Genomic DNA, 12,650 nt, shown 5'->3' with positions numbered 1-12,650 from the left:
TCATTCCATATGTGACTTTACGCATGGATTCCTGCCTTTATGGGGCTTGTTGTATAGTTTTTGTTCTAGCATGAACGATTCCCATCTGCTCCAACAGCTAATTTATTCTCTCACGTCTCCTGCGAGGGGCTGCTGGGCTCGTGCCGGGGCCGGGGGCCCGGGGGGCCCGGGGGCCGCTCTCCTCCAGTCGCGCTCCGGGGTTCCTCCCCCCGGCGGCGTCCGCAGCCCCCGGTGCCGGGGTCGGGGTCGGGGCGATGCCCGCGGGCCGGGGCCTCGCGCGGGGCTGCCGCCAGCCTTCCCGCAGCCGCCCTGAGCCGCCGCTGATGATGATTTTATTTTTTAAGTACTCTTGACAGCTCCGAATACTCGCGTCTTCTCTTCCAAACCCAGTAATTAAATTCCACCTACCTGAATTCCCCCTGCTGTTTCAATTGGATAAATTAATCTTCCCGTCCTGTCTGAGGCTCCTCGGCGCGCTGCCGAGCCCCGGGGCCGCTCGGGGTCCCCGGGAAGCGGCCCGGAGAGAGGGTGAGAGGAACGGGAGGTGGCGGTCACCGCCCCCCGGCCCCGGTCCCGCCGCGGCCCCCGCGGGGCGGGCATCCCGGGGGCCGCCCGGCCCCGGCTCAGCCCCCTCCTGCCGGCGCCTCCCCCTGCTCCCCGCCGGCTGCGGGGCGGCGGGAGCCGCTGCTCGCCCGAGGATGCGGCGGCCGCCGCGGCGCCTGGCGCTGTCGGTGCTGGGGGGGCTCTGCCTCGCCGCCCTCCTCCTCCTCTTCCTCGGGGCCAGGCGGCGGCGAGAGGCGCCGGGCGCCGCGGGGCGCACGCCCGAGGTAAGGATGGAGCGCGACCCCGGCGCCCTCGGGTCCCCGTCCCTCCGTGTCGCCCCGAGCACCGAGCATCGCGCCCCGCCGAGCATCGCGCCCCGCTCGCCTCGGGGCCCCGCGGGGTGCGGAGTCGCAGCGCCGCCGAGCCGCGCTCTGCCCGGGGGGGCGGGACGGCCCCGCGCCGAGGGAACCGGGCGGCGAGCGAGAGCCGGGAGCGGCGCCGCGGTCACCCGCTCCGCCCGGGAGCCGCGAGCGGCGGGTCTGAACGAGCTCCGCGCCCTCCCCCGCGGCCGGAGCTCGCCCGGGGAGTAACTTTCCGAAGGACGCCGAGGAGACGCCGCTCTCCGTTGCGCTGCTGTAAATCTCGACTAAAGCAGCCGGGGGCAGAGCCCGGGTCCCGAGGGGCTGTGGCGGCAGAGGGGCCCGCTCCCCGGGGGGCTCCGAACGGCGCGGGGGGCTCGGAGCGGCCCCTCTGCGGTGGATCGACCACCCCGCCGGGGGAAAAGAAAGCCGGAACTCATAAAACTTGCTTTGATTTTTTCATCCTGAGGAATTATTGGTTTTCCGTGTTTTTTAAATAAAAATGATTGAGGAGCTTATTTCAGGCTTTCAGAAATCTTTCAATCCTGGCAGAGGGGAATGAATCTATGCAATTTCAGGCCCCAAAGTAAATAATGATATATATTTATTTATTTAAGCAGGAGAAGGCAGTAAGTCACTGCAAACAGAGCTAGAAGGCAAGGGCTTTCTTAACTGTAGCTGTACTTTGGTGTTGAAAGGTTTCTATCAGAACTGCCTTCCTAAAAATGCAAAATGAGACCTCCCCTGTCTGTCTGAGCTCCTGTGCTCTCCTTGAAATGAACCTTGCCTCTCGCGTAGCTGCAGCTGCATAGCTGCCTCGCTTTGCAGCCAGTCTGGGCTCCGCGCTCCCCTTCCCCCAGGTGTGGGTTCCTGATGCTGCGGGGACTCAGCTGGGCAAAGCAAACTTCTGCTGTCACGGAGGAGCAGGCCCTGAGGTCCAAAGCTGCAACTGCCAAGTTGCCAAAACGCCAGCAGTTTTACTGCTGAAATTGTCTCTCCATCATTTCCTATGAATTTTCCTTCAAAACAGTTGTGTCCTCTTGAGATCCATACAGTGCAGATTCTTTTTTTTTTTTTCTTCAATTAATTACACTTTTTTGGCTTTGGAAACTGCCTTTGAGCAGGATGAATTGTAAGCTGGTTGCAGACACGGGGATGTGATGTTCAGTCAGTCCCTCTGAACGGCTGCGGAGCTGACTGGGGCGGCAGCCGGGCTGCTGTCACCCTGGCCACTGGGACTGGCTGCCCATGGCCAAAACTTGAGCAGCTAGGGTTGTCTTCCCAAATTTCTTGAGAAACTGGAAGTACTAGGTTGCTAACAGCAGTGCAAACTTTGTAACAGAGCTGTGGTGCAGAAATGGAGCAAATCCATATCAAGTTTCCTGGCGGTGTTTTCTGATGTGCTAGTATTTTATGGCCTCGCTCGACTTTCTAGCTCCTCTCTCAGTCTGCTTCGTTTCTGCAGCCATATGCACACCATATATCGTGCCTCATGTGGATTTAACCTTTAGACCCTTCTAGTTAGGCTCCAGCTGGTGCTGCCTCCTCCTGCCGGCGCGTGTCTCCTGGCAGGGCTTGCAGCCCGTGTCTGACGTCGGAGGCCGCGGTGCCCGAGCTCGCTGGCTGGCTCTGGCATCTTGGTTGCTGGCCAAGGGCCACAAGCTGCTGCTGTGGAGCTGCTGCCCGCGGCTGCGCGCAGGACTTGCCCCTCCACCACTGTTATTGAAGTCTTTGGTCCTTCTCCTCCTTTACCCCAAACCCTGCGCCAGATCAAGCGCTGAGCTTTCCAAAGGAAAGTGCGTGAGGCTTTTCCTCTAGCTGTATTGGGGTTGGCAAGGTCTCAGAGGGGTGGGTCCTCGCTGTGAGGGTTCCGCTGTGGTCCTCCAGTCCTACCTACCCCAAAAAGTGCTGCTGGCTCTGCCTCTTGCAGCCCTGACAGAGGCAGGCGCTTGGGGCAGGTCTGACAGTGGTAGCTGAGCTTTCCTGAGCTTCTTGTGCCCAAAGAGGTGGGTGCAGCCATCTGTGATTTAAGTTGGCTTCACCTCCTCTTTTCTTTTATCTGATTTCCCCTCTAATCCCATCTGTGTGGGTCTTGGTGCTCCCCGCTGGCAGGCAGGCTCAGAGGGCTTCCCTTCTTGCCAGCCCTTGCTCCCCTGTTGCCCCCGTGCGGCTCGCAGCCCCTGGCAGCACGAGCTGGGGCAGCGGGAGCAGCCCGAGGCTGGATTGCAGGGCGCGGGGCTCCCTCCTGGCTGTGGGGTGTAGTAACCTTGCAGTGCTGGTAGCACGTAGAAGAACATAACCTGCTCTGCTTAGGACCATGAAGTTGTTCCCGGGACAAGCCTCTGAGTCCTTCCAGTGCTGTTACTGCTGCTGTCACTTGGCATTTGTGGGTTTTTTTCTTTTCCAAAGGGCAGAGTAAGCCCTGTTGGTGCAGTGAGTGAAACCTGCCCTTGCTCTTTCCCCACCATTTATAAATTCCAGCCAGTCGGCTGAGAAGGGCACCTGTAGTGGCGCACCTGCCTCTGTCCGATTGCATTGCCTGCAAGCCCTGGTTGGGAACCCGATTAGCAGCTGGGGCTCAGTCCTCAGGAAAACCGAGTCTGATGGATGGCAGTGTAAGGAGATGGGGCTGCTCGGGGTTACACATCAACTGAGACTTGTGAATGCCTCCTGCCCTCTGTGCATTAATTAGTTTCGGCCTGTCTCCCTGCCCCAGCAGTTTTCCAGCTGGATAAGCTGGAACTCAGACAGGTTAATTGAACTTTGTATCTTTCTGGCTCTCATTGACACTGGAGGAACTGGAGTAATTCAACCTTCTTGGAAAATGAGGCTGCCGGTGAAGCACCTGAAGCTGCAGAGGGAGGCGTTGTTGGGGTTTGGCACATGCTCTGGTAATCCAGGCTCAGGTCCCTGCGCTGCTGCGCAGCATCTCCCCTGCCTCTCTCTGATCTGGCCCTTTGCTTGGCTTTGGAAAGGGGTGAGGGGGGGAACATACAAATTAATAACTTAATTACATTAAGAAATAATGAGAGGAACTGATGCGCGGGATTAATTACAACCAAATTCCCAAACTGATTTGTGAGGACTACGTGTAGCTGGCTGTGCAGGGATGTTTTGTAGCGTGCTGGCTCCCACGGCTCGTGCTGGTGCCTGTGCCCTGTGTGAGGCGGCAGCTGCTACGAAGGGAGCAGGAGGGGCGTAGGGGACAACCCCTTGGTCATCTCATCTCCTTCACCCCGTGAATCCATAATGGAGCAGAGCGGGGAGGTGACAGTACAGCAGAGCCCTGTTGCAATGAGGGGCTTGTGGTGGTTTTGGGCTCCTGTGCTTGGGACCAGCAGTGCCTGCAGGAGGGGCAGGAAGACTTTGTTGTTGGATTAGAGGGCTTTATTTCTTTTCATTCTCTCCTGTGTGCCTGCTTACTCCCCCTGAAGCAAAGCTGGCAGCCTGCAGAGGGAAAGTGGCTCCATTACGGGCTGGATTGCAGGAGAAAATCTGTAGAGGAAAGGTTCCCCTTATCAAAATAAGTGACCTGATATACTTGTACTAGTGTTCACGATTCAACAACTCCTTTTTAAGCGTGTTCAAATGCAGTCTGGGGGGCATTGAGGTGATGTGCATCAGCCACAGTGGTGCTCAGTACCCTTGCTGCCTGCTTGAAGTGCTCTGTGGTGCTTGGCACACCACAGGATCAGACCTCAATGCAAAGGGATGCTTGCCGGCTTTGCGCCTGTGTCCCTCACCAGCCTGCGCTCCCTTCTGCACTGTCGCTGCCCAGAAAGCCTCAGCAACTGGAGCTCGGTTCACAGTTTCCAGATATTAAATTCCTGTCAGTTTTATGGCAGCACAGCCACTTAACAGATTAAAATATCTGCATATCCTGCAAAAATTCAGATCTTAACAATTAAGGGATTGAAGTGGCAAAGCTGTTGGGAACAAAAAGATAGGGATGGTTGTGCTGGCTGGGGGGCTCAGCTGAGGTCACGGGTAGGTGCAGGATGGGAAACTTCTGCCGTGCCTTGTTGGTGAAATCCCACCCTGAAATCTCTAGGAGCAAAGCCAAGCTTTCTAGTACGTCCAGAGCTTTGCTGGTGCGGGAGGTGGGGTGGAGTCCAGTTACAGTCTCCTGATGGAAATAAAACCCACAAAACTGTGCCCCAGCTGTCCTCGTCTGTGGGGCTGGACAGGACAGGTCTGGTGCATGAGTGGGTGCTGTTTCTCAGGTGCTCGCCCTCCTTCTGGAAGGCTTGGGAAAGGGGTTTGCTCAGGACGGCTGCCTCTTTGTACAAAAGTCTGTGTCCTCGTGAAGGAGGAGCGAGGCGGGAAGTCCTGCCAGAGTCGGCACTCAGTCACCTCAGGCACTAAACCAGCCGTGGACAAATGGTGAACAGCCTGCCTGGCACGTCTCATTTAATTGATCTACTGACTGCACGTCAAGGCACTCTCCGAGACACCTGCAAAACAATAAGCAGTCAATGAAAACCCTGTTAATTTTTCACTGTTAATTGCAATGGATGAATTTTACCCCATTATATTCTGGTGGAGCTCTGTGTTGCAACTGTGACTGATAGGGGCATAAATATTGATTGAACAAGACCTGTTTGCTTTGCAAAACAGTGAGCATCAGGACATCCAGGTGCCTTTCCTGGTTCAGGGCTTTTAAAAAATATCTGGGAAGGAGGGAGAGAATGCAAGGATTATGCTTCTTTGCTGATAAGATGCTAAATTAATGTCTATGCTGCTGACATATGTCTTGCTGACAAGAGATGTTCAGCACCAGAAGAAGAAAAATACTTTTTATTCTGTTCTGGAAAGATAGACAGAACTGGAAATTCCTGCTGCGGCACTCTGAGGAGGTGTTTTGGTGGTGGTGATACTCCGGGGTGATGCTCTGGGCTCAGGGTCTCATGGTCCCTCTTGCAATCTGCTTCTCCTGGGAAGGTCCTTTCAGCATGCCCTGCGTGCTGCCAGTGGGGTTGCTCTGGGCTGCAGCATCCCTTGCTGGCATTGCCTCTCTAAGTGATGGGGAAGGGCCTGAGCCCTCACCCCTGCAGCCGGGTTTTTAGGAGGGCTCAGTGCTGGCTTGTGGCCTTGAGCCCTTAGTGACCCTTAGGGGAGGGCCTGACAAAATAAAGTCCTGCCTTTGGGCAGGGAAACCGGCTCTGCCTCGGGATGCTGAGGCACTGCAGATGCAGTGTGTGTTTGTGAAGTGTCTCGATGCTTGAGAAAGATGCTGACTATCAGAGAAGGTGTTCCCGTTTATCCTCTCGCCACCTCAGATGCATAACAGAGGTGGATTATTTACTGAAAAAAACGAGGCTGTTTTCTCCTCCTGGCTCTTCAGGAGAATATCATCCTGATTTCTTTTGATATGCTCATGGCCCAGGGTCTGTCTTGGCTGGCTTTGCTTCCTCCTGCTCTGCCAAGAGGTCTCCTGACCCTGGCTGTGCAGCGTAAGCCTAAGTGTGCAGGGTAAGGACTGCAAACAGCCACCCTGTGCCTGGGGAAAGCAGGTCTGGCAAAGGTTTTATGGTACCAGGGCCAGAGTGTTTCTGTTCCTGCTGAAGCGGAGAGGTTGGTTGTAGGCGTAGAGATCAGGGCAGAGCACGCAGGGCTCGCTCAGCTGAACTGCTGTGGTGGAGCAGGCGTGAGCTGGGCAGTGCTGGGACAGGCAGCCTTGCAAATCACAGCATCTTGCAAGCGGGTGCAGCATCACTGTCCCAGGCTGGCAAATCCCTGGGTAGCTGAAGGGCGGATTTGAGCTGAAGTGTTGTGAGCCAAGTGCTTTTCTTGGGTCTGTGAATGTATGTGTGTGGTGTGCACGGCCCATGGGATGCCACTCTGGTTCTGGGTGCGTTTGCCTCTGCTCTGGTCTCTGCTGGTGGGAAAAGCAAGCTTGGGAGAAGTTGTGAAATGCAGCCTACTGCAGTTGGGAGAGAGAGAGACGTTTATAACTGTTCCCTTCTGCGAGGGCAGCCCAGCATTTGGTGCAATAAAAGCAATTACAGGGAATGTATCTGCAGAGGAAGCAAAAGTAGGATCTGTTTAAGAAAGACGTTTGTGTGAAAGGGTAATTAAGTGTAGCCTAATGACAAAGGGTGCAGAGGATTGACTATTAATTGGAGTAGCGGAGTAGCGTGAGCAGGAGATTGCTGGCATTAGCTGCGTGTTTCTTGCTGGCTTCCTCCTGTTTAAAGAAAGAAGGGTTGAGGAGGAGCAGATGATTGGGGCTGGGGGTGTGTGTGGAGGGGTGTTTGCTCTCAATTCACTTTCCCATGCAATGAAAAAGCTATTTCCCCCCCCTTTTCTCTCACAGTGAAACGTTCAGATTTTGCCAGTGCCACTTAGCACAGTTGCTTACTAAGCTGCAATTAAATTGATTTCCCACCCTCTTTCCCCTTTTTGCTTCCAAAATCTCAGCAGGAGTCAGTGCTAAGGGAAGACTGAGCCAAGGAGGAGATCTTGGGCCCCATCCTCTGCTCATCTAGATTGGCATTGCTTCACTTGCTGTGTATTTCCATCAGAGCCTGGGGAGCTGGCTGTAGGGCACCGTGGGGAGCTCCCACTGCGGGATGGGCGTTGGGTGTCCTAGGGGCCTGTGACAGGAGGTGCTGGGAGGAGGAGGATTTCTCATCATTAACCAGCGCTTTCAGAAAATGATCCGTGGTGACAGGTTCAGCAGGGGTTCACCGCTTTGTTTATGGAGGCAGCATTAGTCCTACTAACAGTTTGCCTTTAATGCTGCTGTTTGGAACTTCTTATGAGCCTTAATTAACCCTTAGTGCAGCCCTGAGGGAATGGGAGATGTGTGAGGGTCCTTCGCATGTCATGGAGAAGTGTTTTGGGAAGGGACAGTGTGCTGATTTCACTTCTCCGTAGGGTGATGTGCTGGGTTAGGGACTGTCCCCAGCTGGATGGGACACGGAGACGTTGGCAATGTCACCCATGCGGTAGGGGGGCTGTGTCACCCTAAACTCTGCCTTGCTGCATGCGGGCAGAAATTGGAGATGATTCACCACAAAGCAGCTCAAGCTCTGGCTTTGGGATATTATTTGGAGGGGTAAGCGAGCATCTTGTCTTGGAAAGGACCAGGGGAAGTGCGCTGCCAGAAGAGAATTGATTCAGAAACAAACTAGGTTCATTTTCAGATCAGGCTGAAAGACAAGGGAAAGATAGATATTTTTTGTGGTTTCTTTTTCCCCCTTCATTTCATGTGCAACTGAGGCTTTTAGCCTTTCCCTCCTTGGTTTTCTAGTGGAAACGCCAACAATAAACCTGATGGGAAAGTGATACCATGAATCATAGAATCATCAGGTTGGAAGATACCCACCGGATCATCGAGTCCAACCATTCCAATCAATCACTAAACCATGTCCCTCAGCACCTCGTCCACCCGTGCCTTAAACCCCTCCAGGGAAGGTGACTCAACCCCCTCCCTGGGCAGCCTCTGCCAGTGCCCAATGACCCTTGCTGTGAAAAATTTTTTCCTAACGTCCAGCCTAAACCTCCCCTGGCGGAGCTTGAGGCCATTCCCTCTAGTCCTGTCCCCTGTCACTTGGGAGAAGAGCCCAGCTCCCACCTCTCCACAACCTCCTTTCAGGTAGTTGTAGAGAGCAATGAGGTCTCCCCTCAGCCTCCTCTTCTCCAGGCTAAACACCCCCAGCTCCCTCAGCCGTTCCTCATAAGGCCTGTTCTCCAGCCCCTTCACCAGCTTCAAACGAGCTCTGAAATCACTTTCTGTTCTCTAAATATTTTTCACAGAGCCAAGGAAATTGAGACGGATTATTTTTCTCTTTTTTTTTTTTTTGTTAAGCCACTGAAGGAGTAAGTCCAAAGAATGTAATTTGGCCAAAGCAAAGGGAGCAAGTCTGCTTTGTCCCAGCTTTCTAAATAGCTTTGTCTGCATTTAGACACACACCATTGCCTCCTCAAGGACCACTGTCGGCATCCGCCAGTTACAAACACACCTCATAACACATTATGGCTCGCAAATAAGACACGACTATGTTCAGTGGCGCGGGCCTCAGTTGCAGCCCCCCTGGGCCTAAAAGAGTTCGTGCGCATCTTTTTTTCTTCTTGTGCATTGCATTTTTAGTTGCTTGTCATTAGGTGAGATGAAGAAAAGATGGGAGGGAGGAGTTACAGGTGACAGAAGATCCCTTTTCAATGGCTCAGGTCAGTTCTTTTTATTAAACATTCATTTTTTTTGATTTTTGTTTTTAGAGAGGATTTTTTTTTTTTATTCTGAGCCAGGGCAATCTGTTCTACCCGATGGGTTGATTTGAGGTCCTTCAGGATGAAGCAATGTTCTCTAATACCCCTTGAAATCTGTCCTGGGGGACGTTTGGCATACAGCCCCTTTGCACTTTAACCTTGCCCAGCTGAAATGCAAAACTCGGGATCTGCTGGGCAAGATGAGTGTTTTTTCCAGTGGAGTGGCCAGCAGGAAGATGCAGAGGGGCTGCTGGAGCTGGTGTTTGGGAGCCAAACGGGGAGGGAAGCAGTTGTGTTGCTCAGTCCTGCCTTTCAGCAAGTGCAGAGCTGGATGGGGAGGGAGTGGGGAAGAGCTCTGGTGTTTATAATGCCTGTTGTGTTCCTGGTGCGATAATAAGGTGTAATTTGGGGAGAGAGAGACTCAAACATGCATTAACTAGCCATCTGCTCCTGTGACTGGGATCAAAACAGTTGAATAGCCATATAACGCTCAGAGTTAAACCGTCCGTGTATGCTGTGTAGGCTGCACATGGCATGCGCCTTGTGGTGTTGCAAAATACTTGGTGAAGCACCCTCCCATCCTGCTTTTCTCTGCTGCAGGAAGATCTCTGGTTTACATCTCTTAAAAGAAGAAGAACCCCACCACCATGCAGCCCTCGGGAATGGGTGCTTAGTCCGGCCATGCCCTGGCAGTTCTGTCTGCTGGCCATGGTGTGGCAGGAGCTGATTTTGGGGTGAAGGAGATGACAAATGTTGCCTGGGCCCAGGCAGCACCAGCTCTCCCTGCCCTGCTGCCATGGGGCAAGGGAGGGACAGGCGAACAGCATGCAGTGGCAGAGGGCTGGCACGCATCATGGGAAAACATTAGCAGCCATTCTGCTATGGGGCTGAAATTCCCAGGAAGCAAGAAGGAAAATCAATTTCCCTTCTTTTTCTGCAGTTTTGACATTTCTTCCGTATATTTAAGTACCCACAGAGACACTCTACTGTGAGTTCAAAGAGTGGGACAGAGGTTTCAAAGCAAAGTGTGCTGGTGTACACATCACTGCGTTAATTCAATCCCCTGAACCTGGTGTAGTTTGAATCCTCCCCAATGTGATGATGCACAAGAGCATCCATGCAGCTGCATGGCCTCTGCTCCCTTTTCAAGCAGCTTTTCTATTTTATTCCCTGCTGCTCCCTGCTGAGCTCAGAGCCCAAAGATACAGGACAATGTTATGCACTTCGACGCAGACTTTTCGGTCATGCTCGATGCTTGTGCAGCCAAGGGCTTCACAAGGAGTAACAATTGTATTTGCACAGCTCCTGGATAAATAACGACGTACATCCCCCTGGCAGAGGTGACGTGAAGGATTTGGTCATTGCTAGAAATGGTGAGAAGATCAAGCCTACAGCCTGAAATCTGCTGAGACTTCAGCTTCTGTGGTCTTAGGAAGCATCATAAATTTGTGCACAATCAGGCTTTGCAAAGGCTTCTAGCTTCACCTCCTTTGGTGGCATTCTCAGGGGGACAGTGGAATATCTGAACCCATGGAGAGGCTGTCAGCTGCCTGGTTTGAAGTCCCAGCCCGGAGCTTGAAGAAGGAGGAATGTCTCAAAACAGAGTTCACCAGGGTATTGTAATGGGACAAAACCAACTTTTTTCTTTCCTGCTTTTGTTATTTGAAAGGAAGTCTAGTTCTCCCCACCCAGCCCTCAACCCTCCTGAGGCAGAAAACCAGCCAGGATGTTTTCAGGTGAAATAGCTGAAATTTGAAATTAGACTTGCAAGTGGCAAAAGAAGAGAATTGTGTGATAAGAGCAGTACACTGGTGGTTCCTGCTGCTGCTGGTGATGTGGCCTGTGTTACTGTGCCCAGATATAGATGTGTCTCCTCAACAAGGGCCTCCTGGATGCACTGTGTGCTCAAGAAACACGACACAAACACAACAAAACGAAAAACACAACCAAACGAAAAATACAGACACAGCCTAACTTCCAGCGTGAGAGTGAGCTCTGGCAGGCACCCGAATACTGGGAAAGGTCATTCAGATGTTATTCTTCTTCTAAGGCACCACAGGGCTTGGGAGGTGAGGACACCTTCCCTTCTGGAGGCAACATCAGTGAAGGGAAGTCAGCTCCAATTTGGCCTTTGCAAGCAGAAGCTCCACTAGCGTGTGTGAGGCAGCAGGAAAATGTGTCAGCACCTCAGGGCACTGGCTGTTGGGAGCTGAAGTGCGGTCGACCTTCCCCAACAGGCACGAGTGGTGTTCCGCAAAACTGAATTTCTTCACTCTTGGTGCTTTCTTGCATCCTTTGGAGATCTGATCCCGCTGCTGGCGTTGTGCCTAAATCCTGACACTGGATGTGTCCTGGAAGCGAAGAGGATCTCTACTGCTTAACTGGGCCCTGGTACATCTGCTGTTTAGTCAGAGCATTGTACTCAGACCGCAGTTTGTTGAACTGGGGCAGAAGCTGGTGTGAAGGCATTTGCTGCAGGTGGAGCAGTGCGTGCAGGTTCCATGCAGAGGTTTGCTTGTGTGATAGCTGGAAATGATCTCATTAAGTAAAGTGTCATTTGTGCTTTTTAGTCTCGGTGATGCCTGTGTGCGGCACCCATATTTGGGATAGAAGCTTATACTGCTTCAATTAATTTTATATCAATATGAGCTGAATAATTAAAGGTGTGAGTAAAAGGTCAGGTAGTTATTTCCATTCCCACGGGTGCACAGGCTGTGCTGAGATAAGCATGGGGGTGGGAGCACCCAGCAACGCAAGTGTTCAGTCCAGCTGAAACATACCTGCACTGTCTCACAGCTGTACAATTTTGAGTCTCTAGAGGTAAATATCTGCTGGGATTAACTAATTTTTGATGCAGATCTCCTGGTATTAACGCTGTTTTGGACATTAGCACCAGCTGTATGTATGGCCCTGGGCAGTCAGTGTCTCTCTGAATGCAAGCTTGGGGCTTAAGATGTTCTCCCCATCTTCAGCCAGAACTAGCAGCCATTACTGTATCTGAAAGATAAAACAAATGAATTCTCACTTTTTTCTTTATTTCCAGAAGCTGTGTTTCAAGTCTGAAGGCCAGGAGTGTCTCTGTTTTACAGGCATTTCCTTGCAGTAAGTTAAAACAGAGAACTGGCCATTTCTGAATCAAAATCACAGGATTTTTTTCAGAATTTTTTAGAGTGTAAAAGCTGGGAATCTTTTTCTTTTGAGACTGGACTAACGCTTGACCTCAAAAGTGTTACACATCTGTTTCCGAGGTGCAGCTAAACTCATGCTTTGCTCAGAAGTTCTTTTCCTCCCCTAGTAATCCTTTCCTAGGGCATCAAACACAGGTACAGATTAATTTGCTGAAGGTCTTAATATTGGCTCCATGTTACAAGGACCAAAATTCCACATGGGGCCAGCTTTGACTGGAGGAGGCTTTAAAGCTGCTCAGTTCATCCCAGCATGTGCTTAAGGGCTTTTGCTGCATGGGATTAGGTTTTGAGAGAAAGCACTGGGAGCCAGCGCTGGCTTTTCTGTAAGTGGGGCTGACTTTGCGTG

The 12,650-nt window shown here is 52.4% G+C and overlaps 1 protein-coding gene across 2 annotated transcripts in view; it reads left to right on the top strand.

Moving 5' to 3' along the window:
• Positions 1 to 692: 692 nt before the first annotated feature.
• The window catches only part of GALNT14 (polypeptide N-acetylgalactosaminyltransferase 14), a 96,599-nt gene continuing 84,641 nt past the window's right edge, over positions 693 to 12,650 (top strand). For both annotated transcript variants that reach the window (XM_069850850.1, XM_069850851.1), the window contains exon 1: positions 693 to 827. In XM_069850850.1, coding sequence (XP_069706951.1) covers positions 699 to 827 — 129 coding nt within the window. In that variant the 5' untranslated portion in view covers positions 693 to 698. The remainder of the gene's footprint in view (positions 828 to 12,650) is intronic.

This window comes from Phaenicophaeus curvirostris, chromosome 2 (assembly GCF_032191515.1).
Source record: "Phaenicophaeus curvirostris isolate KB17595 chromosome 2, BPBGC_Pcur_1.0, whole genome shotgun sequence".
Lineage (NCBI taxonomy): Eukaryota > Metazoa > Chordata > Aves > Cuculiformes > Cuculidae > Phaenicophaeus > Phaenicophaeus curvirostris.
This window is presented reverse-complemented; position numbering and strand designations above follow the sequence as displayed.